The 25,936-nt window shown below is 38.6% G+C and overlaps 1 protein-coding gene across 4 annotated transcripts in view; it reads right to left on the bottom strand.

Annotated features, from left to right (window-relative positions):
- MRPL3 (mitochondrial ribosomal protein L3) overlaps positions 1-25,936 on the bottom strand; it is a 62,247-nt gene that overhangs the window by 17,990 nt on the left and 18,321 nt on the right. For 2 of the 4 annotated variants that reach the window (XR_012157484.1, XR_012157485.1), the window contains exons 7-10: positions 12,975-13,083; positions 10,554-10,631; positions 8,242-8,319; positions 6,008-6,141 (exon numbers count right to left, since the gene is read on the bottom strand). Coding sequence is in view for 2 of the 4 variants with exons in the window: in XM_073333246.1 (XP_073189347.1) it covers positions 8,242-8,319; positions 10,554-10,631; positions 12,975-13,083 (265 nt within the window). In the remaining 2 variants the exon portion in view is untranslated. The remainder of the gene's footprint in view (positions 1-6,007; positions 6,142-8,241; positions 8,320-10,553; positions 10,632-12,974; positions 13,084-25,936) is intronic. The other 2 variants (XM_073333246.1, XM_073333245.1) reach the window with 1 other exon arrangement.

The following is a 25,936-nucleotide window of genomic DNA, read 5'->3' as shown; positions in this document are numbered from 1 at the left end:
GCAGAAAATAGAATACAATATTCTGAGTCTCAATGACCTCATAAAACAAGGATTAAAGAAGAACCAGTCTTACTCTATTTTTACTGCCACCAGACGTTTATTGAAGATACCCTGTCGTTATTAAAACAAGACAAGACAATGGCACCCCAGGCGAAAGCAGCTTCATCTATGAAACCAGAGCTGAAACCTGGTTAGTTCATATGGGCTATGTGAAATGGCCTCAATATTTACTATTTTGATCTAATAAAAGTTCTCTGGAATTGTGTGCACAGCAATAAGGGTTATACTATCAAAATAACTATCCAAGGAATGCTGATTATCTAATAAATGTCCTCCCCCCTGCAATATAACTATTTACTTTTTGTGTGCGCTTTTTTTGTTTACAAAAAGCTGAATGTTCTTGATTGAATCTATCACAGGCCCAGATTAATCCATTCAGCACACCAGATCTGACCTGCACGTTGGAGTCCAACACTCCATGGCTTGAAGAGTATTAATTATCATAAGCATTCTTTTGGTTGACAGTATTGTGTAAATTGCCTTTAGGATTATTTATATACAATCATTTTCAGCCACCTATCATTTTTTGAAGACCTCTTTTCAGAAGAGCTTGCAAAATATAATCCCCCCCTTTAGCTGCCAGGCTCATAAAGAACCTTTCAAGGCAAGTGACCATCTAGACTATTTTCTTCTAGCAGAATCTTTCTTGGCAAGTACTGGACTAAGGAGAAGAAGAAAACAGAGCCTTTTGCGGTGACAGGACTGTGTTTCTTAAAATTAATTTTAAAATAGTTTTCAATATCAAAAAACTATACTATTGAACCCATTCTAGCACAGCAATAATCCACTGCTATGTTGTGCATTTGTAGGCAATTGGTGCATACCTCTGGTATCTTGAGAGCCTATCTATGAGCCTTCAACTGCCTAAGGAATATCCTGCTAATGCACACTGTGATACAGTTAATCGCTATGTGAAAACAGAGTCTTGTAAGTCTTTTTAAAAATTGAAAACCAACTAATATACTACAACAGAGTTTTTAGTAAAACGCTAAGAGAAAATAGAAAACATTGTAACATTTTCACTCAACTACTTTGATGAGTGTATTATTCACTTTCCTGACCCTCACCCTATGTTTTCTCCCAACCGCATACCCAAGAGACTAGCTGGCCTTTTACAAACTGTCTGTAGCCCAAATACCAGTAACTCTCCTGTAAGGAAAAACATTAAAGCTACTTAATCCCTCCCAATTTAAGAACTATAGAGAGTAGGAGAGCTGCACCAAGCTCAAAAGTGGAATATCAGGTGAAATTTTCAGAAGTGCCTGGAGTGACTTACGAACACATACCCATAGAAAGTCAAGAGGACATGTGCTCCTAAATCAAATGGGTACTTCTGAAAATTCCACCCACAGACCTCATTTAGTAACTAAGCTCTAGAGGGTTACTACTGTAGAGGGGGTCAAAAAAGCAGCAAAAGGGACAAACACTACAACTTACAGGAAATCTGTCTTTAGTTTACAGACAAATAGTTGTATTCTCCTAGTGAGAATAACCTTGCTCTGCAGTATCTGAGATTTTAATGGTCAGAAAGGCTTGTTACAATTTGCTGAACTGTAATTCTCATTCTTTGCTATGATAACTAAGCAAAAGTCTTATAATTCAGAAAGATAGAAGTACCTACTTGACTCAAATAAGGGCTGAATCCTTCTTGGGAGATAGTGAGCACCTCTTGTGAGGTAGAGTAGATATGGGCAAAATTGTTTGAAAAAAACAATTTATATTCACCTAAACATGCAGTTCAGTTAATCTGAAACTCTTTGCAAATTTGACACTAATTCACCCAATAGTTTCGGCCAGCTTTTTTTTTTTCCAGGCTAAATTCACAAAATGGCAGGAAGAGGTGGTGATGGTACTACCTACCCATTTTATAATTTTTAGCCCAACCATTAAAGCACTCACCTGGGCTGTGGGAGATCTGGGTTTCAATCCCCGCTCAAGAGCATGGATTTGAACCCTAACCTCAAGGCTGAACAGTCATTTCTTCTGTGTCTCTCTGGTCTAATGACTACCCAGCTATTTCATACAAAGTTGAACTGCTTCACCAGGAGAGAGAGAGACAGACGTCTCGGAATACCCCATAGTATGGTAGTTAGGAGACCTGAGTTCAAACCTCTGCTTTGAAATGGGGATTTAAACCCAGGTCTCCCACATACGAGGTCAGTGCCCTAACTTGGCTAACTGTTATAATACCAGCATTACAACCTGCCCCTCCCTTCCCCCCCGCCCCACATTTTGTGAATCCAACCCTTTAAAAATCACCAAGACAGGCTTTTTTAATTTGGTTTCAGCCAAACAGAATCCCCCCCCCCCCCCAATTCTCAAAACTGACAGCAAACCAAATAAATAATAAATAAATTTGCCCAGCCCCACTACTGAGTAATTTAGTATATGTCCCCTTCTTGCATATTTCATTATTATTCATAATATTTTAATGAAAGAAAATTTTAAAAGTTTAAAGATTCCTGGGGGAAAAAGTCAAAGTATTTTTATAGCTTCTTTCAGTTTATCCAATGAATATCTTTAAAAAACAAAAGCCTTCGTACAGTATATGTTTATACTTAATTCTATAAGAAATGCATTCTCTCCCTGCTTCTCTCCCCCCGTACCCCCCATGGGGAGTAGGGAGATAGAGAATGCGGGGCAAGAGAACGTACAAAAAAACTCCAGTTTTTCATGTAGAATTCACTACAACATTAACCCAGATAGTATGATTCCATTTTAAAAATCTGTTCCATTGTTTCATACCAATATATCTGTAAACTATTTTGCAACCCAATATCATCCTAAACTAGACCTCAGTCACATTAATACCATTTATGACTCTTTCACTTACAGTTCTTTATGGTTCAAGGCCCTTGTTAATAGCAATGTAGAAGAAAATGCAGTGCTAAGTACATTATAAGTATAGAATCATAGAATATCAGGGTTGGAAAGGACCTCAGGAGGTCATCTAGTCCAACCCCCGCTCAAAGCAGGACCAATCCCCAATTAAATCATCCCAGCCAGGGCTTTGTCAAGCCTGACCTTAAAAACTTCTAAGGAAGGAGATTCTACCACCTCCCTAGGTAACGCATTCCAGTGTTTCACCACCCTCCTAGTGAAAAAGTTTTTCCTAATATTCAACCTAAACCTCCCGCACTGCAACTTGAGACCATTACTCCTTGTCCTGTCCTCTTTTACCACTGAGAATAGTCTAGAATCATCTTCTCTGGAACCACCTCTCAGGTAGTTGAAAGCAGCTATTAAATCCCCCCCCATTCTTCTCTTCTGCAGACTAAACAATCCCAGTTCCCTCAGCCTCTCCTCATAAGTCATGTGTTCCAGACCCCCAATCATTTTTGTTGCCCTTCGCTGGACTCTCTCCAATTTATCCACATCCTTCTTGTAGTGTGGGGCCCAAAACTGGACACAGTACTCCAGATGAGGCCTCACCAATGTCAAATAGAGGGGGATGATCACGTCCCTCGATCTGCTCGCTATGCCCCTACTTATACATCCCAAAATGCCATTGGCCTTCTTGGCAACAAGGGCACACTGCTGACTCATATCCAGCTTCTCGTCCACTGTCACCCCTAGGTCCTTTTCCGCAGAACTGCTGCCTAGCCATTCAGTCCCTAGTCTGTAGTGGTGCATTGGGTTCTTTTGTCCTAAGTGCAGAACCCTGCACTTATCCTTATTGAACCTCATCAGATTTCTTTTGGCCCAATCCTCCAATTTGTCTAGGTCCCTCTGTATCCTATCCCTGCCCTCCAGTGTATCTATCACTCCTCCTAGTTTAGTATCATCCGCAAATTTGCTGAGAGTGCAATCCACACCATCCTCCAGATCATTTATGAAGATATTGAACAAAACCGGCCCCAGGACCGACCCCTGGGGCACTCCACTTGACACCGGCTGCCAACTAGACATGGAGCCATTGATCACTACCCGTTGAGCCCGACAATCTAGCCAACTTTCTACCCACCTTATAGTGCATTCATCCAGCCCATACTTGATGACTTTTTACTTTACTTTTACTTGATGACAAGAGTACTGTGGGAGACCGTGTCAAAAGCTTTGCTAAAGTCAAGAAACAATACATCCACTGCTTTCCCTTCATCCACAGAACCAGTAATCTCATCATAGAAGGCGATTAGATTAGTCAGGCATGACCTTCCCTTGGTGAATCCATGCTGACTGTTCCTGATCACTTTCCTCTCATGTAAGTGCTTCAGGATTGATTCTTTGAGAACCTGCTCTATGATTTTTCCGGGGACTGAGGTGAGGCTGACTGGCCTGTAGTTCCCAGGATCCTCCTCCTTCCCTTTTTTAAAGATTGGCACTACATTAGCCTTTTTCCAGTCATCTGGGACTTCCCCATTCGCCACGAGTTTTCAAAGATAATGGCCAATGGCTCTGCAATCACAGCTGCCAATTCCTTTAGCACTCTGATGCAACGCGTCCGGCCCCATGGACTTGTGCGCGTCCAGCTTTTCTAAATAGTCCCAATCACCTCTTTCTCCACAGAGCGCTGGCCATCTACTCCCCATGCAGTGATGCCCAGTGCAGCAGTCTGGGAGCTGACCTTGTTCGTGAAGACAGAAGCAAAAAAAAGCATTGAGTACATTAGCTTTTTCCACATCCTCTGTCACTAGGTTGCCTCCCTCATTCAGTAAGGGGCCCACGCTTTCCTTGGCTTTCTTCTTGTTGCCAACATACCTGAAGAAATCCTTCTTGTTACTCTTGACATCTCTTGCTAGCTGCAGCTCCAGGTGCAATTTGGCCCTCCTGATTTCATTCCTACATGCCCGAGCAATATTTTTATACTCTTCCCTGGTCATATGTCCAACCTTCCACTTCTTGTAAGCTTCTTTTTTATGTTTAAGATCCGCTAGGATTTCACCGTTAAGCCAAGCTGGTCACCTGCCATATTTACTATTCTTTCGACACATCGGGATGGTTTGTCCCTGTAACCTCAATAGGGATTCCTTGAAATACAGCCAGCTCTCCTGGACTCCTTTCCCCTTCATGTTAGTCCCCCAGGGGATCCTACCCATCCGTTCCCTGAGGGAGTCGAAGTCTGCTTTCCTGAAGTCCAGGGTCCATATCCTGCTGCTTACCTTTCTTCCCTGTGTCAGGATCCTGAACTCAACCAACTCATGGTCACTGGCTCCCAAATTCCCATCCACTTTTGCTTCCCCCACTAATTCTTCCCGGTTTGTGAGCAGCAGGTCAAGAAAAGCTCCCCCCCTAGTTGGCTCCTCTAGCACTTGCACCAGGAAATTGTCCCCTACATTTTCCAAAAACTTCCTCGATTGTCTATACACCGCTGTATTGCTCTCCCAGAAGATATCAGGAGAATTACAGTCACCCATTGGAACCAGGGCATGCGATCTAGTAGCGTCTGCGAGTTGCCGGAAGAAAGCCTCATTCACCTCATCCCCCTGGTCCGGTGGTCTATAGCAGACTCCCACCACTACATCACTCTTGTTGCTCACACTTCTAAACTTAATCCAGAGACACTCAGGTTTTTCTGCAGTTTCGTACCGGAGCTCTGAGCAGTCATACTGCTCCCTAAAGTCTAATCTTTAATGTCATTTAGTTTAAATAAAAAAATGTGAGCAAGATCTCACAAGGTATTCAGATTCTGCGGCCATCTACGTATTTACCAATTTTAAATATTTGTCTCCGACACAAAGATGTGACCTAAATGCAAGATCTTTTACAAAAATATATTTTAGTACGAAAGAGACAATTTATAGTTCTCATGTAGTGATATCATTAAATAGGAGCATAAAGACATGGTATGCTATTCATCCATCAGTTACAGACAAGGTCTCACAAATTAAGACTTAAAAATAATGGCCTACAACAAAATTATACTTAGACTCATAGACTTTAAGCCCAGAAGGGACCATTGTGATCATCTAGTCTGACCTCCTGCACACCACAGGCCAAAGAACCTCACCCATCCACTCCTGTAATAGACCCAGATTCTCTGGCTGAATTACTGAAGTCCTCAACTCATGATTTAAAGACTTCAAGTTCAAGAGAATCCACCATTTACTCGAGTTTAAATCAGCAAGTGACCTTTGCCTTGTGCTGCAGAGAGAAAAAAGGGTTATATATAGTTTTAAAATGAAGAATTATTTGTACCACAGGCCAAAATCACCTCTTCTCCCACTCTTATTTCATTGAAGCTCAAACCCATAAACCATAACTACATCAACCTCAGTTGTGTCTCTCAGGATTAACAAGAACCTCTGAATGCAGCTAGAGAAAAGACTGGTTTTTCATCTGTTTAAATTAATGAATAATCACCCACGGTTACAGTCCCAAGTACTGCTGTCATGCCCACTACTTTTGGAGAGAAGTCTGATTTATTTGTCAAAAACATCTTTCTGGACATCTGTATAATCCCCCTTTCCACCCTCACTAAAAAAAAAAAAAAAGACTGATTTGCGTAATCCACCTCCTAAACTAGGAAATGAGGTTATATCCAAAGCAGGGTTCAAAGTTGCCTCTTAACTCTGAAATGATTTTGAGACCAAAGTCAGAAAAAAAGAAAAATTGATGCATTCGCAAAGTAGGAAAAAGTGTGATGTGATGTTATTCCCCCCCCCACAGAAAATGAAACATTTCCCTTCTAAAGTGAGGGGTTTTGTTTGTTTTATTAAAGCAAGCAAAAAAGTCTGTAATGCTGGTCCACAAATGGTGCAGTACATATCACAAACTCAGTGTCTATAATAGAACATATACCAGAAACATGAACTTCTTAATCACAATATTCAAACCTTCTGAACTATTAACTTAGAGATTTTCAAGAGGTGGATAATTTAATTTCCCCTGTCCTGATGCATTGTAAGTATATATTGTGCAACTAACACCTGGCAATCTTTCCAATTGTTATTGCTGTCTCTCTGGTCACTGATCTTAAAGGATATGTCTACACAGAAATAAAACACCTTAAGCTGGCCCAGGTCAGATGACTTGGGTTTGCACGGCTCAGGCTCTGGGGCTGAAAAAAAAAAGTCATTGTATAGACATTTGGTCTTGGGCCGAATCTTAAGCTCTGGGACCCTTTTGGGGTGGAGGGCTTCAGAGCTCAGGCTCCAGCGAAAGCCTGAATGTCTACACACTGATTTTTTAGCCCTGCAGCTAGAGCACTGTGATCCTGAGTCAGCCGACCCAGGACAGCTGTGGGTGTTTTACCCCTATATAGGCATAACAAGGTATTGAGAGTCTTTGGGTATCTACTTCAACTCAGAGGAACTGGCTTAACTTCCTGCAGGTAGTAGATACCCGCAAGTACCTATTTACAATATGCTTAGGCAACGTTGGAAAGAAAGGCAGTAAGACAAGTCTATTTTGAAAGAGTCCTTACAGCCAGTTGGTTTCTGACTTGCCCATGCCTTGTCTTTTATTTCACTATTATGGTTTCTAGAATTATGTATGCATACTTGAAATACACATGTTCCAACTATTACGGGAGGTCAGACTAGATGATCACAATGGTCTCGTCTGGCCTTGGAACCTATGAATCCCAAGAAGATTTCATGGGATTTTGAGATCATTTCCTTAAATGCTGCAGAAAATGGCAGTATTCTGTGGATGTTAACAGAAGAAAAACATCCCATGACCACTAGCTGCCCCATTTTCACCTTTAGTGTTTTTCAGAAACCAGTGTTGGAGAAAGACAAAAAGGTATCATTCCAACTCCTGCCATGTATGGTCAAGACACCAGATTGCTCTTAACCAGATGTCAACCGCACTTCTGTTCATTCATGATCAGTACAGCTCTCAGAGCAGGTACTTTGAAAAGCTCACCAACAAATCCAGTGGCTCAGTTTAACAGTGATAAACAGAAATGCACGAGACTGAAGCTACCTATTACAGAATCATATTCAAGGTGTGTTAATGTACTGAAGGCTAAACATCGATAGGCATTTCCATTACAAAGCAAAAACAAATCTGAATAAGGGACTCATCATTATCTCTACTGATTATTCCCCATCCCAGTCCTAATCTTGCTCCCATTGGATTCAAAGGTGCAAGATCAGATCCTAAACAAATAAAGAGCAAAAACAACTATTTTCCACTACAAATCAACTTTCAAACAGGAGAAAATGTAGACCACATAAAATACTGTCAAGATTATGAATAGTTATTTGATAAATGAAAGAACTTGAAAAACAAACATACCTTTACCAAACAATTTTTGTGACCTGGGACAGAACCATTTACATAAATAATGTTGTTCTTTGTGTTGATCCTCCACACCTGCAGGATTAAAAAAAATGGAAACCTATGCATTTTATTATGGTTTCAGGATTTATTCAATTTACTATTTATAGCCAGTTAAAAGTTGGTAAATGTGAGCAATTGTGGAGTAAAATATAGCTCCGCAATTGGGATGCTTATGCAATGTAGGAATATATTTTATAATATATTGTGTATGCATACAAAAGGCATAAGTATGCCCATGTTGAATGGCAAAATGAAGCACAAATGTGTTAGCAGAAGTTGGGACTCTGGGGAGAAGAGGTGTCACTGAGCCTTTTATGTTATTTGTCCTAAATTTGCCCCAACATTTGAATGAAACTCAACTTTGAGCTGGCACCTCTCAAATACATTTGAGGCTTGAACCATAAGTCAATAGGAGCCTGTCTGCCGACTTCAATAAGCCCTTGAAGCTCAGATCTTAATCTAGCAATCACAATTTTACTTCAGTCTCTCTTCCCATTATAGTGAGAGCTATAGCAGAACCTTGTGGGACAAATTAGCAGGATAAGCAAGTGTCACGGAAATGTTGTAGAGGAGCAGCTATGTTAGACTGCATTCGCAAAAAGAAAAGGAGGACTTGTGGCACCCTAGAGACTAACAAATTTATTTGAGCATAAGCTTTCGTGAGCTACGATGAAGTGAGCTGTAGCTCACGAAAGCTTATGCTCAAATAAATTGGTTAGTCTCTAAGGTGCCACAAGTCCTCCTTTTCTTTTTGTCATGGAAATGTTACTGCAAACAGCTGCTAATTTTTTAAGTACTTGTGAAAGTGCTGAATTGAACACCCTGAAAACATAAGTTCTCTACTTATCCACCAACCAGATAGCAGCAGCACAAACTTCTTCCCACCACAGCACTAAAATGTTTCTTGTACTGTCTAAAGAGGTCACCTGTATGGGTAAGCGTGTCTTCATTCCCATTTAGCGCTGTGAACATGTGTGCATCAGGAACTGGACTGGGACGATAACCTCATCTGATACAGGGCAGTGAACGGGGCAGCCACCAGACTGTAAGAACTTATTGCACTGCTGACCTGGCCTGGATCCGAACTAGAGCTCGCACAGGCTCTAAGAAGTCAGCTGGTAACCTTCCAAAAAGTACTTTTCCTGCCCGCCTCGCAGAAAGACAGTGAGGCATATACCATATGTGCTAAAGCCTCATCTATAACTCCCATCCCACCTCCAAAACCCAAGCCCTTAGGATGCGTGCACATGGGGGAGCAGAGCAGTGCCTTCTTTTTAAGTTACAAGATGAGGATGGACACATGCTGTTTGGGCCTTTTTGGCTCTCTCTTTCATGGTCCAGTTATGCTGGCCTAGTTTGGGTTCTGAGTGAAATGTGATATTGCACTGTGGAGTGTTCCCTCTTTTCAACCCAAGCAGCTAGTCAAAGACTGGGACCCCAGGGATGTTCCAGGTGGGAGTAGAAATTGGTGATAGTGAGGTATTTCTTTGATGAAGTTTTATTTATAAAGAATGCACAAAATCCTGTGTCACTGAATGCAGAAAGAATCAAATAGCAGGAAACAGCTTCTTTTGTTCACAGCACCAACACCCAAAAACCTCTCCCCACATTTCTTCCAGAATTAGACGCTGTGTTTTCAGCTGCTCTGCCTCTCCATTCAGGGTGTTCTCAGTTTCTAGGTGTTCTGCCTCCCTTTTCCCCTCGCCTCTCCGCAAAAAAACGATACTCAGCAAAAACATCTGGATGGGTTCACATTCTTTTTTGGCTTAGGCCATGCCTACAGTAGAGAGCTTACAGCGGCACATCTGTACCAATGCAGCTGTGCCACTTTAAGATCTCTCATGTAGCTGCTCTATGCCAACGGCAGAGAGCTCTCTAGTTGACATAATTAAACCACCCCCAACGAGCAGCGGTAGCTATGTTGGTGGGAGAAGCTCTCCCGCCAACATAGCACTGTCCACACCGGCGCTTCTGTTGGTGAAATTTATGTCGCTCAGGGTGTGTTTTTTACACCCCTTAGCGACATAAGTCATACAGACAAGAGTGGTAGTATAGATATAGACTTTGATGGGGGCTTCTGATTAACTCATCCTGACAGTTATGGCAATTAAAGGAGGCGTTCACACCCAATCTGAAAGAGGTTTGTGCTCCAAGCAGTCACTAGTACCTGTCAGCATAACATGGTGTTCTAGCAGCTGCCAAGCCTCATTATCTGACTGAAATAGAGTGAACTCTCTCCACACGTGACTACTATATTTAGAACTCACCTTTAATCCAAAAGCGGTCCTGTAGACATTACCCATTTTCCCAGGCATTTTCGTTCCACGGAAAACTTTGCCAGCATTCTGTATCAAAATAGGGCCAAAAGTTACATAGTTACAAAAGGTACTATTGCAAACTGAAAGGGGTCGCAATTATAAAGCTTCCTAGCAAAGTTCATGGAGATAAGCAAGGTAGATTACAAATTCAAACAGAGAAAGCTACATTTGTTAACGTAGACTGTTTCACATATTGGACAAATTGACACCAAGAGGAATCTTAAAGATGGTATTTGCAGTGCTGAAGATCCCCATTACTGATTCGCATTTCTAAATGCTTCCTACTGGTGCGCAAAGTTTGTGTGTCATCGGAAATAGTGTAGACTCACTGTATCATGGCAAGCTGAGACTTCCTGCGCAACGTACAAATACACTGTCAAGTTACACTGAAACAATTCAGGGTGTTCCAGCCTTGACAAAGCTGTTTACAGATCTGAGGTAACATCCTCACTCCTGCACCTTTACATCAGGTAAAGTGGTCAAAAAGGGGTAAGAGCTCTAAAAGCCCTCTGAAAAAAGAGGATTCCCCTGCCACAAGCCTTTATCCAAGGCCCCTTTGATAAATCCTGGAGCAGGGGGTGTGCCAGAGGAGGGCTGCGGCATGCAGCACTGCCTCCCATAGCACAGCTCAGAGAGGTTGCTGTAGACTGCTTTTCAAGGCTCTCTAAATTACCTTGTGGCCCATTCCAAGACCCTTCAGCAGCCTAGGATCAGGAGGGTGCAAAAATGGCTTAAAGTCACTTTAGCCCACTTCACCCTGGTCTGAATTCTGGTCTTCGTCTTCTAGATGTGCAGCAGAGAATCTCACCCTTAGTTTCTTTTCCTTTTAATAGGAAGGTATGTTTTCAAAATGAAGGTTGTCTCTACTTCCATACCATCATCTAGGATTCTCTGCTGCTTCCTTCCCATGTGCATTTGTAGTGTTTCTTTTTCTTTAACTTGTGTCAAAGCCATGAGCCCAGAGAATCAACTGCAGTAAGGCTAATGGGGGATGTTCCTATACTCAACACTGAAATGAAACCCACAGTAAAAACGGTCCATATGTATATGATCCAACATCACGGACATTATTTTGCCCTGGTCATCTTATCTTCCCTCTTTACCTCTTAGTTTCCTAGTCTAGTTCTATTTGTTTCATGAAATTACAAATGGCACAAACCCAGATGAAATTCAGAATACCTACACAAGAATTACTTCAGGTTTCTTAATGATTACTACCAGCTGCTAAACAAAGTGTTATATGGCCAAAAAAATCAAATTTTCCAGCATTATACGAAAAAATATGCCAGAAGTAGAGCTTAGCAGCCCAATTTGCAGCTGGAATGGAGATCAGTACTAGTTGTTCCTATAGTCTTATGCGGCCTGTCTTGTGCAGCACAGTACCATTTTGTTCCTGAAGTTTTCTCAAGTGTCATTAATCATTTCATCCATTCTTTTGGACATTTTTTTAAAAATCACTCCAGGAAATTTTTAAAAAAGACAACATAATCAGGTCTCAGTACAATGGCTTTGTTGGTCCCAGCTCTGGTTCCCTGGCATTCAGATAATACAACTGTTTATATAACACCTAGTTTAGTCCCAATAATGTGCAAACTTCACAGGTCCAAAGTTTCTATACTAGATAAATATAAGTTTTACAGTAATTTTAATTAGAAGCGTCTAACTGTAAAGTCCAGACCACCTATCTAGGGAATGGACTTCTTAATAATAAGGAAGCATGTAAATAAATCAAAGCACACTTTATTTTAGCATTGAATGCTATAGTTTGAAAGAGTTGTTAAATAAGGACTATATAAGCTAGTTAAGTTCAAGAAGCTAGATAAAATTCCACTGTAAACCCTTCAAGTCAACAAAATACCAGCTGGATCTTTGGCAGATAAAGCAAAATGCCCAAACCCTTCCAATCTAACATCAAAATGTTTGGCTTGTGACAATGGTTACATAAATGAAATTATAAAGAGATTTCAGATCCCTCTTAGCATTGATTTAAGAGTGGATTTTATTTCTCCCTACTTTATTATGAAACATAATGTTTAGTAATATCTATTAGCCAAATTAAAAAAATTATAAAATATAATCTTCATGTACCAAAATATAAACAAAACATTACTACCTCAGGTTAGGAAGAAACTTCTATGGACATGTTATTCCATATATTGTCTATGTATCTGTTTGTACCTTTCTCTGAAGCATCTGGTACTGTCAGACAGGACACTAGACTAGAAGGATAACTGGTCTGTTTTCGCATGTCTAAATACTGTAAAATGGTTTGTTTTAAAACACACAGCTCTCTCCCCTGCACTAAGTTTTGCTCCAAAGAATGGTGGTGAAGAGTATCTAAAATGAGATAAATGAAGTTCAACTACTTACAGTATTGGATATTGCCCCAGGTCTTCTGTGTGTTTTAGTCTGGCCATGGCTGGCCGGTTGGCCTTTAAATCCCCATCTTTTCATGACTCCTTGAAATCCTTTACCAATTCTGAAAATAAACAAAGCCAAATTAAATTTGCTTTCAAATAGATTACCAAACAAATAAAGATTCTGGCACAGTAACTAGAGGTCCAGTTAGGCTCCCGATCTTTCACCTTAAGTAAAGCTCATCAACCAAAACATATTCTAAAGTCTTCATTGATTATATTACTTGTGCTGCTTTTGGGAGAAAGAGGCAGTGGAGGAGAGTCAGCTAGGCAAAAGATTAATTTCATCAACATACAGTAAGGTTTCTTGCTGTACTGGTCCTCATCTCAAAATACTGTAAATTAAGTGTCACCAACCAATTGAGTTTAGAAGCAGAAAGGAAGAAAAATCTAAACTCAATTCAAAAACTACACTTTGCAACTCAAGCAAGAGACTGGAAAGGCTCAAGTGTTGCTATGATGAGCCTTGCAGTGAACAAAACAACATTTTGCTTCCCAAACTACAAAACACTTATCACATAAAAATCAAGTTTTGAAAATGTAGGTCTAAGCAACAATGAAAATACTTCAAAAATGTCTAAATGATCAGATCTGGACTGATTCAAGAAATATGGTCTAGAAATTAAATATTCCTTGTGGTTCTTTCCTTAATCTTCTCTAACCTGAATGATAATTTTACACACCTTGAAGTCCGCATTTACACAGAGCTCAAAGATCATGTGGTCAGATTTCAAATGAAGTATCAATGGTTTTTACCAATGAGGAAACTAGAAGAATAGTAAAATAATTGTTTAACCTGTAATATTTTACCATCCAGAAGCTTTTGGACCAAAAGGGTGCACCATTTTAGCCTGAAAATATACACACTACCTTTTCTTCAATCAATAAAGAGAGATCTCAATACAACCTTTAAGTGAGGAGGAGAACTGTGAATGCTGCCTTCCCCCTTTACAAACACTGACAACTTTTTACATTTTCCTCTCATGCTGGGGAATCCAGAGTTAAGACTGAATTCTGTGTTAATGATAAAATTTGTGAATGTTGTGCAGATTTACCATCTACTGTATGGCCAGATGCAGCAATTTAGCTACAGTCGGAATATAATGCACTTTAGTCTTAAGTATAAAAATGTTCTGTCTAACATCTGACTTCTGCATTAAACAGGCAGTTCTCTGAAAAGAAAATCATATGCACTAAGTGTATTTACTCCTCAATGTATTCCAATGATCATTTATATGACCTGCGGATGTCTGCAAGACATAAAGAGGATAAAATTTCAATTATATTAACTTGAAAAAAAACATTAAGAGATGTGCTCATTTAAATGTAGTCATTACAAGTACAGGCATGCACTATTCAGAGCCTTCAGGGGGAAAAATATCCAGCAGCTCACAATATTGCTTGGCAACAATCTACACAGTAACAGATTTTTTATTATTGGTATAAGGAGTTGCAAAAGTTCACTGTCGAAACATAACTTAAGCAGACAACATAAAGTCATACTTGGCCCTGGTGGATGAAGGTGTTTAAGCACACGCCTATCTTTCAGCATAAGAGTTGTTCCACTGAAGTCAATGGACTACTTATGTGCCTAAATTTAGGCACATGCTCCACCGAAGTGGGCCTTAAAAAGAGTGATTTTAACCATCTCACCAACCCCCTCTTTCCCAACACATACAAAGCAGCTTCTCTCACAGAGTTAAAATAATTTGGCTCAATTTAACATGATAACATGAAGCAGTACCCCTATTGGTAGTAATTATCAGTAGAGTAGCTATAAATTTCTTCTCAGTCTAATACTAGTATATGTCATGCTGTTATAGTTTGTACAGTAGAAACATTTTCAATAAGCATTGAAAGATGGAAGTGAAATCACATGGGAAATTTCCAGTTTAATTCAGGCAACTAAAAGAAGAATACTTGCTGACTTAGGGGTTTTACAGGTACAGGTTGAACCTCTCTAATCCAGCACTCTCTGGTCCAGAAACATCCGTGGTCCAGCATAGGTGCTGGCTCCGTGGCTGCTCCGGGACTGGCGCACTCATAGGGAAATGTTAGTGGGTGCGGAGCATCCAAGGGCGCCAAGCTACCCCCTCTGCTCTCCTCCCCCCACACCTCTCGCGAGCCAGCAGCCCCACACTTACCAACTCCTCCTCCTCCTCCCTCCTAGCACTTCTGGAGTGCCGCAAACAGCTGGTTCCTGGCATTCAAGCTCCAGGAGGAAGGGGGAGAACCTGGGGCTGGGACCCCGGGTGGCAGCAGAGCCCCTGGGCGGGGGGCCATGCTGGGCGCAAAGCCTAAGAGTGCTGCAGCACCTCCCACACCCCTACTTCCTGCACGTATGGAGACCCACGGGCACTCTACATTGACCTCCCGTGGTTCGACAAATTCTCTGGTTCAGCACCAGTCAGGTCCCGAAGGTGCTGAACTAGAGAGGTTCAACCTGTATTTAAAAAAATCAGAGCCCACTTTACAAACAAAAACAAAAGCCTTTAATACAGTTTTAGTTAAAATAAGAAATGAATCTGGTCAGTGACATGAGGTGGAGTCAACTGTTAAGCGATTTGATGTACAAGCCACTTGTATGATATACAATCATTTAGCACACACAACTATCTATTGGTAAAAATTGGTGTTATTTTAAGACATTTCATATATAGCACTAAGAGTGACATGTATTAAGACAAAGGGCTCATATGCCAGACCTACACTTGTTAACATTTGTCTTAAAGTTCACATTAAGTTGCTGCACACATAGGAACAGCCATCCAATCTGAATTTGCTGATATATGGGGAGCAATGTTTGCAAATCAGAAATAGATTTTTAATATACATTTTATAGATTCTACAAACACCGTGCAATAAAATGAAAATGAAATTCAAAGATGGCTAAGTTTAATTTAAATAAGTGTTCTAAATCAAGCAGCTTTCAGTTAAAAGGTAGCTTGCACAAACCAATGTTTCCCTTTGCCTTTTCTGCTGTATAGAGAAGCCCTGAAAGTGTTGTGTACATGTGTACGTGGAGGTGGTGGTGGTATTGGATTAATATTTTTCCTGATATTTTTTTATTTTACAAATATCAGGACAATCAAGTCTTATTCTCCCTGTTTTTGCTGGAAGACTAAGACTACAAGAGAACCGGAGTGCCCTCTTATCATTTAGTTGAACAGGTAGAGTGTTGAAGCTTCCACAAAGAGATCCTTTCTCACAACATTTTGCCAGGAGTGGGTTATTTGTTTAGAGCCAATTGTATGCTCAGCACTGTAAAGTACACTCAAAAGAGCAGTTCTTGCCTGTAATGGTTTCTAATATAAAAGATTTACATCTATTCGAAAACAAGTTGTTAATAAAATACAGACAAGAAAATTTAACAGTCTGATTAAAAATCCCTTTCCAAACTCGTTTGTTCAATTTTCTCTCATTAGTTACCGGTGATGTCATAATCCTACTAGTTCAATTGTTCAGAGGCTTCTAAGAGAAAATGCGTAGATAAAAAACTTTAAGGTCTTGTATTTGTATGAGTATTTTTACACACATGGTTTGGATGAGGGGAACTTCTGTTTACATTCTTGCTTATAAAAAAATCATAGCATTAAAACTAGTCAGAAAACTACTTACTCTGCAAACATTCATAATTCACATTATTATACAAATTAATTTGACATCAATTTCAAAATCGTAAAACTACAACAAAACTAGTCAAACATGGAACATGTCTTCAAAATCACAAAGTTTACATCAGATACCATATATCTGATAAATTTTTAAAGCTTATCACAGCAAGTTTCCACCTTAATTTATTATTGCAAGCAGAACTAACTTCAGTATATAATTCTTAAATTTTTATTAGCTTTAATATCTCAGAGTTTATTTTTGCTCTGCAGCAATGTCAGAAAAATATCTGTGAATTTGTAACTTACAAGAATCAGAAGTGGGAATACTTGAAGTCTCACATGTATGTTCTGTAGAAATTCTATTCTTCTCTTTAAAATACGTTATTATTGCAGTGTAAGTAGGCCACTTCTGGCATCTCTAGCAGAAAGATGGACCTAGTAAATAACCAAACTCCAAAGCAACTAGGTCTCATGATAAGTGAACAGTGACCACACAGAGAAATTGGGACATAGTTCTTCAGCAGCAGAAAGGCATTAATAAAAACCAAAATTCAACATCTGAAGAAACCAGTATCAAATAAAATGGTCCTGTCAACTTTAATCAAGCAGCATAATCCCATGCGTCATGAAACTGAACATCCACCTCAAATAGTTCATCCAGAAAGCCAATTGTTTAGACACAAACTATCTACTCTGCTGTAAACAGTACTTTCAAAAAGTAAAAATCAAAAAGCAATTTCACCAAGTGTATATATTTAAGGGGCAGCACTCCAGGAATAATCGTTTACTCCAGTATGTACTAGAAGACTTGTTTTCAGCAAGTGCTGCTTGTACTATGGGATAACGTTTCCCATTTTTAATAATTTATGCAATGCAGTAGCATACCGCACTCACCTACTTTCTGCTCTCAGTTGTAATCCAATTGTTTCCTTATGCATATATATCACTTTGAACAAACGCTCAAATTTTGCAGGATTGGGGCCCTAAATGAATTTACAGGAAACATGGACAGACTAAAGAATAGTGTTCTGATTAATCTTAAATTTCCAGTGTGTTGAACTGGAATATGAAAGTATTCTTTATTCATGGAGGTCTGAAAAATCCTTCTCTTACACTGGCTAATGTAAAGGAAATTCTTCTAGTTTCACAATGGAGGCAATATATGTGTTTAGTGCTTTGAGGTCTACCATGGCTCTTCCATCAGATCTTTTTGCACTGTGAAGAATGGAATGGAGACCTTTGAATTGCTTTACCAGAGCAACTTGCCCTATAGCCTTTCTGGACATAATATTTTGATTTGCACATTGCCTGTAATACTTTTTATACAGAAGAAAAGTTGCCTTTCATCTTGAAGTAAGTTTAAGCACTTATAATGTACAATCATTTATTCTGTCAATTTACATTGCAGGAAAAGAACATTACACAGAGCAATGTATATTTTTTCCCCAGTCACATTCACTTTCTTATGCTACGTTTGTTTTAGAGGTTTAACTGTCCATTTCCCTTTTTAAAATACAGAACAATTCAGATTTAGTATTATTTAAAGTAAGGGACTATTACAAATGGTTTAAGTCAAACTTAGTGCAAAGGACCTGTATAGGTACATCCATGCTCGTGGGGCCAATCCACTGTGATCCTTGCTAGCAACATGAGACTGTTCTAATCTGAGCCCTTCTTGAACAGACATGGCAATCTATACAAACCTGTGTGCTTCTCTGCTATGCACAAAATGGATTTTTCATGAAACCTCTACATTTATTTTTGCCACTTAAGAAGGATTTTAACCTATGGGCTGACCTTACAAGGTGCAGAGTGATTTGAAACTAATGTGAGCTGAGGGTACTCAGCACCTCACAAGATCAGGTCCCAGACTAGTAACTCAAGGAAAAGAAAAAAAATACTACAGCAATTAGAGAATTAGTAGGCTTTTAAGACACCTTTTTACTGGTACTTTTAAGTAGGTTAGTTACCCGGTTTTACCTGTACTATATTCTAGTGAATGGAAGGGTCCTACAACCTAGAGTTTTATTTTAAACAAAAACCACGTGTGTGTGCATTGCCAATCTGAACGAGTATGTGATCCTAAACAATACAGCATAACTAATGAGTCACGTCAAATAATAAGGCAAAGAACTTAATAACATTTACTACGTCATTCTCCTACACAAAATACTACTGAACACCAGAGTTGAATTCTATATAATTTAAGCCTCCCAGTCTCTAAATTGTTTTGAAATCTGTCAGTGCCTCAATCAGTATTTACATTAATCTTGCTGACTTTTTAAAGCATATTTAATGGACAAGGTCTTAATTTCAAATACATTTGTTTTGAAATGGCCTATCATCATAAGTGAATTTGTACAGCTAGTAACAACATATATGAACACAACAATATATACTATTGAGGTTAAACCTAAATAAACATTTTATAACAGTTAATGAAAAGGAATAAATCCCCAAAGCAATGTGAATCTATTAGCTGGGTCACCACTTCCTCGAAAGGTGCTCCATTTCATGTGCCACTCTTCAACACACATTTTGAAATTGAACTTTGAGTGGGCAAGATGAATCAGATGATTGAAATATTTCAGAGTTAGAGCTGTACCACACTTCAGTATAAACCTTTCTTCTAGAATGTGATCAGTTGACATTCTCATCCTGTTCTTAAGGCATACATGACAAAATAATGGCCAAACCTCCCCTTTTTTAGACGTTTTGCTTCATTATTAATTGGAGTTACCACTTGATTTATGGTTGACTCAAAGAACTCCTGCAAGGTCTCATATCCTGACTTCCCGTTTCTGTATCTACTGAACAAGACCTAACCTCTCCAAACACTGTGCACAATTTTAAACTGAATACAATTATAGTTTAATACAAACTCAAATCAGGCATAAGAAAAGTATGATCCTGTAAGCTTGTACTCATGGATATAATCCCATTAATTTTAAGGAAGGGTTTGCCAGATTGGGCCTTTAATTTGCACTTTCATACACAAATTAGAAAAGGAGTACTTGTGGCACCTTAGAGACTAACAAATTTATTTGAGCATAAGCTTTCGTGAGCTATAGCTCACTTCATCGGATGCATTCAGTAGCTCACAAAAGCTTATGCTCAAATGTATTTGTTAGTCTCTAAGGTGCCACAAGTACTCCTTTTCTTTTTGCGAATACAGACTAACACGGCTGCTACTCTGAAACCATACACAACTAAGTTATGCAAAATTAGTATATCCACCCCACTTTGACCGAATCAAGTTAAATTTATCATATCTGACATGATATATTTAGAAAATACATATTAGAAAGTAGGTTTCAGAGTAACAGCCGTGTTAGTCTGTATTCGCAAAAAGAAAAGGAGTACTTGTGGCACCTTAGAGACTAACCAATTTATTTGAGCATGAGCTTTTGTGAGCTACAGCTCACTTCATCGGATGCATACCGTGGAAACTGCAGCAGACTTTATATATACACAGAGAATATGAAACAATACCTCCTCCCACCCCACTGTCCTGCTGGTAATAGCTTATCTAAAGTGATCATCAGGTGGGCCATTTCCAGCACAAATCCAGGTTTTCTCACCCTCCACCCCCCCACACAAATTCACTCTCCTGCTGGTGATAGCCCATCCAAAGTGACAACTCTTTACACAATGTGCATGATAAGTGTGAAAAATAGCCAAATAGTATTTTACGAAGATTCTGATATGTTAAAGACAAAATATCTAGGATATAAAGCATCTCCTAAGGTATTTCCCATCGCTAGCACAAACTATAACCAGTAAGTGCTTCCCATTCTGAAGAATATGGTATTGGCTATCATTTCATACAGTACTAGTATAAATGAAGTTGCTAGAGAACACTCCTTTTATAAAATCCAATATACATCACTTCACTCCTTTTCTATGGAATGAATTGACTACAACATAACCTTTCCACACCAAAAGCTACTATTTGAAAACATGCTTACCCAAATCCCATAAAATAGTCCTGGACAGCAAGAAGCATTTATTGGAGTTCAAAGCAAGAACTAACGTGCAGGTTAAATGAAATGAAAATAATGATAAGCAGAATTTAAAATAGAGTGTATATAGACAGTCTTCCTGGTGTTACCTGAGGGAAAACAGCTGTTCAAGTCAACCATATAATACTGTGTAATACCTCATTTTTCAGTTTTAATGTAAGCAAAATGTCAGCATATAATGAGATGACTTACTTAAAATAAAGAATCCTATTTAAAACTACCACTTAGCTTGTGGCAAATATGTCATACATAACAGATCTGAAATAATGCTTACTGTGGCATTTTGGGGATAAAAATTATTTTAATGTTGTAAAGGAACAAAATCTCAATTGCTTAGTCAAATATTTTAGAAACGCACAATGTATTTTTCGGCTTGAATAACACTTAACTTAAGAAAACTGAAACATGGCGTTAAAGTATACCAGTGAGTCTAGACTCTTATTTTGCTACCAAGTATTTAAAAAAAACAACCAAGAAGGCTGGTTTTTGTTTTGTTTTTTGGTAAGTGCCAAAATCCCTGATATGTCAATGGTCATACCTTTCCAAATACTCATTAAATGGAAGTAGCAGCAAAGTATAATAGAGCACAGCATGTGTCCAAATGGCAATAAGAGAGCACCTTTCCTGGACCGTCTGCTTCAAAGCATGTTGGGATTATACAATACCATGCGTCAGGTCAGAAATATTCTGCAGGTTACAGCTGACATAAAAAAGTTATCATTAATAAAATCTTTACACTTTTCTTGCATGTAAAAAGAGGTTCAAAACTGAAATGTGATGCTCAAAACTGAAGTTATATTTTGCCCTCAACTAAGTGTGTGTTCTCTCTTTCCAAGGCACGTTCATAAGTGCTACTAAATTCTGGTTCCCAGTTCCACTGAAGTCTATTATAAAAAAGAATTTTTAAACTATACCATAAACTTTATGCTGGATTAAACACACATATGATCACTTTCCAAAATGCAAGCGACTACCAGTTGACAATAATCACTGATTTTGTAAACCAGAGCATTTTACCACATTAAACAACAAACAACGAAAAGGGAAAACACACACACATAAAAACACCTGAGCATTTGACTTTACATCATGAGCAAGACACGTAACAAAAAGTGTCACTACAGAAAGATCACCTATCAACTTCAACTCCTATTTTAATCTCCAAAATGCCCTTCTATGATAATGTGCCTTTACTAGGCCTACCTCTGCTTTCATTTAGCAATATAAATGTCCAGTGTTAAATCATATTTAAAAATCAAAAAAGCATTCTTTGAAAAACATTAGAAAGCAAAAAAACCAAAACAAAAACACCACAATCACGAATTATTCTGTTTTTCTTGCCTTCTGAAGCAATGTATGCCTAAATTTTACATGTCTTGGTCATTTAAACCTATCTAAAATGAAATGCAAGAAGCTAATGAAATGTAAGATTCACTTTTTTAGCCATTTCCTCAAAAAAGCAACAACTCTTTCTGCTGTCAAAGTTGAGAAAAAAAATGAATGATGGCAAATTTGTTTTTCTATAAAAACGAACCTCTGTAAAACTAATATTTTTAAAACATGTAACCACCTCATCTCATACCTGATGAATTTGGAATTAGGTTTTTGAAGGAAAACAATTGTCTATTCACTGAAGTAACTAGCAAACTTTTAAGAGCATTTCCAGCAGTTTTGAAAGTTACAAATGAGTTCAGACTATATATTACTTCATGGATCAGATCTCTGTGAAATAGTGCAGAGCCAACTGCAAAGCTTTTTGATTGTTTTTTTTATTATTTTTCTTCTTGACTAAGATGGAAAGTAAGATTGCACCCTTGCAATAAGTGCTTTTCAGCTTAACTCTAAAACAAAGCTTTTTAGGAAAGGAAAAATAAGGCTTTTTGAGAACTGTTAGACCTCAGAGTGCACTGAACTAGGAATTTTAACATACTGAATTTTTAGCATTTTCCCACAAGGGCTTATTTTTGAGTTTAACTTTGTCAGGGATGAGTGTGTGTAAGATTCAGTGTAATACTGCATATAACTCATTCTGTTTGTGACATTACATTTAAAGAATTATATTCCACAATGTTCTTTAAACATCTAGGTGAAAGGAACCCATTTCTCTAAAAGAAATCCATAACATTACACATAGTAGCAGCACTATAGTTACACATCTGATTCAGAGACCCTGAATTTTGGTACATCAATTATGGTGTATTTTGCTGTAATCTAGAAGAATGCATTACTATAAGAATGCTAATAGCTCTCCACCAGCTACCAAATACACTTGTATCTGCCAGAACTGCACTTTACTTAGGGAATTTTTCTTTAATATTGGATTTAAGACTCTAGAGCTCTAAAAAGTTTTGTGCATGAAGCTCTCACTGATCATAAAATTAATTTTTAAAACAAGTTTACACGAACCATTTATTGGCAAAGCTAGTGAATTAATGGCATTAGCTGGATGAGAGTCAAATGCTGCAAAAATATCCAAGGACAACTGCCACTGTCATTTTTCCTCACTTTCAACTCACAAACTATCAAAATACTCAAAATTTATTTAACTACCTTGTGTGCCTCTGAACTTTGGTAATGTAGGAACAACCTCTGAGAAGGACTAAGGATCTAAAACCTATGGGTTTTCTTAAGTTATGCAAGAAGAGTGAAAAATACAGTGTAGAAAAGAAGTCATGATAAGGAACAAGGTGGATGGAATATATACAGAGTGTGTGTGGCAGGTGGGAGCTGAGCATGAGAACAGACTGGAACAGAAGTCCCAGTCACAGGAATAATAGCAAACTACAGAGTTCAACAGCCAAGGTTGGTTCCTCAAAAAGCAGAGTTGACACAGCAACCCCATTCATTGTTTGTTACGGAGAAGGGAAGTATGCCATTCCATCCCCTTACACCGATACTTGAGTTCTTGAAAAATCTGTCACATCAGTGAACCGCAGCAGTGACACACTATGGCCTACATGCTGAAAGAGTAATATTTTTTATAGTGGTGTATAGCAGCATTATGTGGGAGACAGAGAATGGGAGAGAGAGTTTAATCAATAGGTCTTCCACATTCAGGAGAGAATCACTGCCGTTCCAAACCCTGTGATTGTTGCAGGCATATTTTTAATGACAACTATATAAAACAGTTGTAAATTACTATAAAGTAGAACTTCCTGTATTCCCAGACAGCATTTCCAATCACAACCCCAACATGGACTATCTCATACTGAAAGCATGGGCCAGGAAGCATTACAACTCATTAGTAACCAGCATCTCCAAAACTCTTTCAATGATCACTATCATTATTTGTATTAGTGTGGTGCTAGGAGCCCAGGACCTCATTATGCTAGGTGTTGTACAAACACAGAACAAAGAGACAGTCTCTGCCCCAAAGGGTTTACAGTAAGTATAAGACAAGAGATAACAGACGGATACAGACCAATGAGGAAGTACAAATAAACAATGAGAAAATGTTGGTCAACATGACAGAGAGTGATCGCTGCTCACTAACAGATGGTGTTGTATTGTTAAAGCTAAACCACACAAAATTGGAAGTTGGCGTAGCCATTTCACAGTTATAAATCCTGTAGAACCAGGTTTGATGTAACTGGGTTCTGACAGACATCTGACCTAGTTAAAGCAAACTAAAGTTTTCAATTAGTTAAAGTTAATAGTTCTTCCCATGACAAACCCTTTGCCTACCCACCACTACATCGCTCAAGTGTATTTGTATCAATGCATTCTGTCTAAACAGCTAGCGGCAGCCTAAAACATTGTGGGCATTTTTCAAAGAATTTCCTTGCCCTCAACAGCTCAAAGGTTTCTGCGATATTTTTATGCTATTGCTCACTGAGCATTGCACTTATGAATAGCTGTTCAGGCAGCTGCATCCATTAAAAAAAGCTTAGAATGAAACCAAAAAGATGGGAACATAAGTGTTTTGGAGGCAATGTTGGATGAAACTGAATGGAAGCAAGTAGAAGTAAAGGGCACAAAGGGGAAACCATATATTCAAAGACAATTTAATGTTTGCCAAGGGGTCATGAGGCAATCTAAATATAGAGTTACAGAAAAGAAGCCAATGTAGATGAGCACAAAACACACACAAAAAAGGAGAGGCAAAAAGAGGTACAGAAAGAAATTTATAACACATCAGATACAGAGGAGCACTGGAAAGATTACAGAATCATACTGAGAGCAGGAGTACTTGTGGCACCTTAGAGACCTACCATACTTTTCCACAGTATGCATCCGAAGAAGTGAGCTGTAGCTCACGAAAGCTTATGCTCAAATAAATTGGTTAGTCTCTAAGGTGCCACAGGTACTCCTTTTCTTTTTGCGAATACAGACTAACACGGCTGTTACTCTGAAACCTCTCATACTGAGAGCAAAACATCATAAGAAAACCTAAAGTTAATAATAAGAGTTAAGAATTTAAGAGTAATTTCTATATTAAGAGCTGCATATATAGGTTATATGGAACAGACTACCAAAAGCAGCATTAGGAATAACTAATTTAGATACCTTTTAAAAATTATCAGGCAAATAACTAGAGGGAAAAGATATTCTAGATTACAACTCGTAACTCAAAAGATGGGGTGGATCTGTCATACAGACTGAAAGAGGCCAGGAAACCAGTTCTATATTTAGTTTCCCAGTAATTCTAAATAGCATCTAGCAAGATATATTGGTAAATTATATATGAGCTTTAACCCGCTCTCACCTCCACAAGGAAACTTTTCCTACATCTTGATTTAAAAAAAAAATACTGCTGACATCTATTTCATAAAACACATTAATTATTAGATAGCACCTTTGTTATACCTGGAAATGTACAGACATAGTTCCTGCCCTGGAAGCCTTGCTATCTAGAATTTAGGATGGCCCTTTAGCTTCTGAGAAATTATTTTTAATTTATTAAAAAAGCAAAGCACTCAGGGGCTTTTTTTGAAGTGTTCTAAAAACAATCACCTAATGTACTAATGATACAGTGCTTTGCTTTGCAAACAAGCTGCTTTGTTAATAGGACTAGTCTTCCAAGACAGATAGAAAGGTGATTTTAGTATGCTGCCACGTCCCACAAACATAATAGAAGCAAGGATTTACTTCCCTATTTCTACCAAACAATTCATTCTGATTGATACCTCACCTACTCCGGTCTGAAAGATTGGACATTCTAAGAGATTTTCCTTCATATATTGTATTGATATAGTTTCTAGATGTTATAGGTATTGAACTTAAAAAAACAACAACAAAAAACCACATATCAAAGACCTTAGTTTACAAAACTGGTATCT

Source organism: Lepidochelys kempii, chromosome 2, assembly GCF_965140265.1.
Source record: "Lepidochelys kempii isolate rLepKem1 chromosome 2, rLepKem1.hap2, whole genome shotgun sequence".
Classification (NCBI taxonomy): Eukaryota; Metazoa; Chordata; order Testudines; family Cheloniidae; genus Lepidochelys; species Lepidochelys kempii.
Note: the sequence above shows the minus strand (reverse complement) of the source record. Positions and strands in the feature narration are given on the sequence as shown.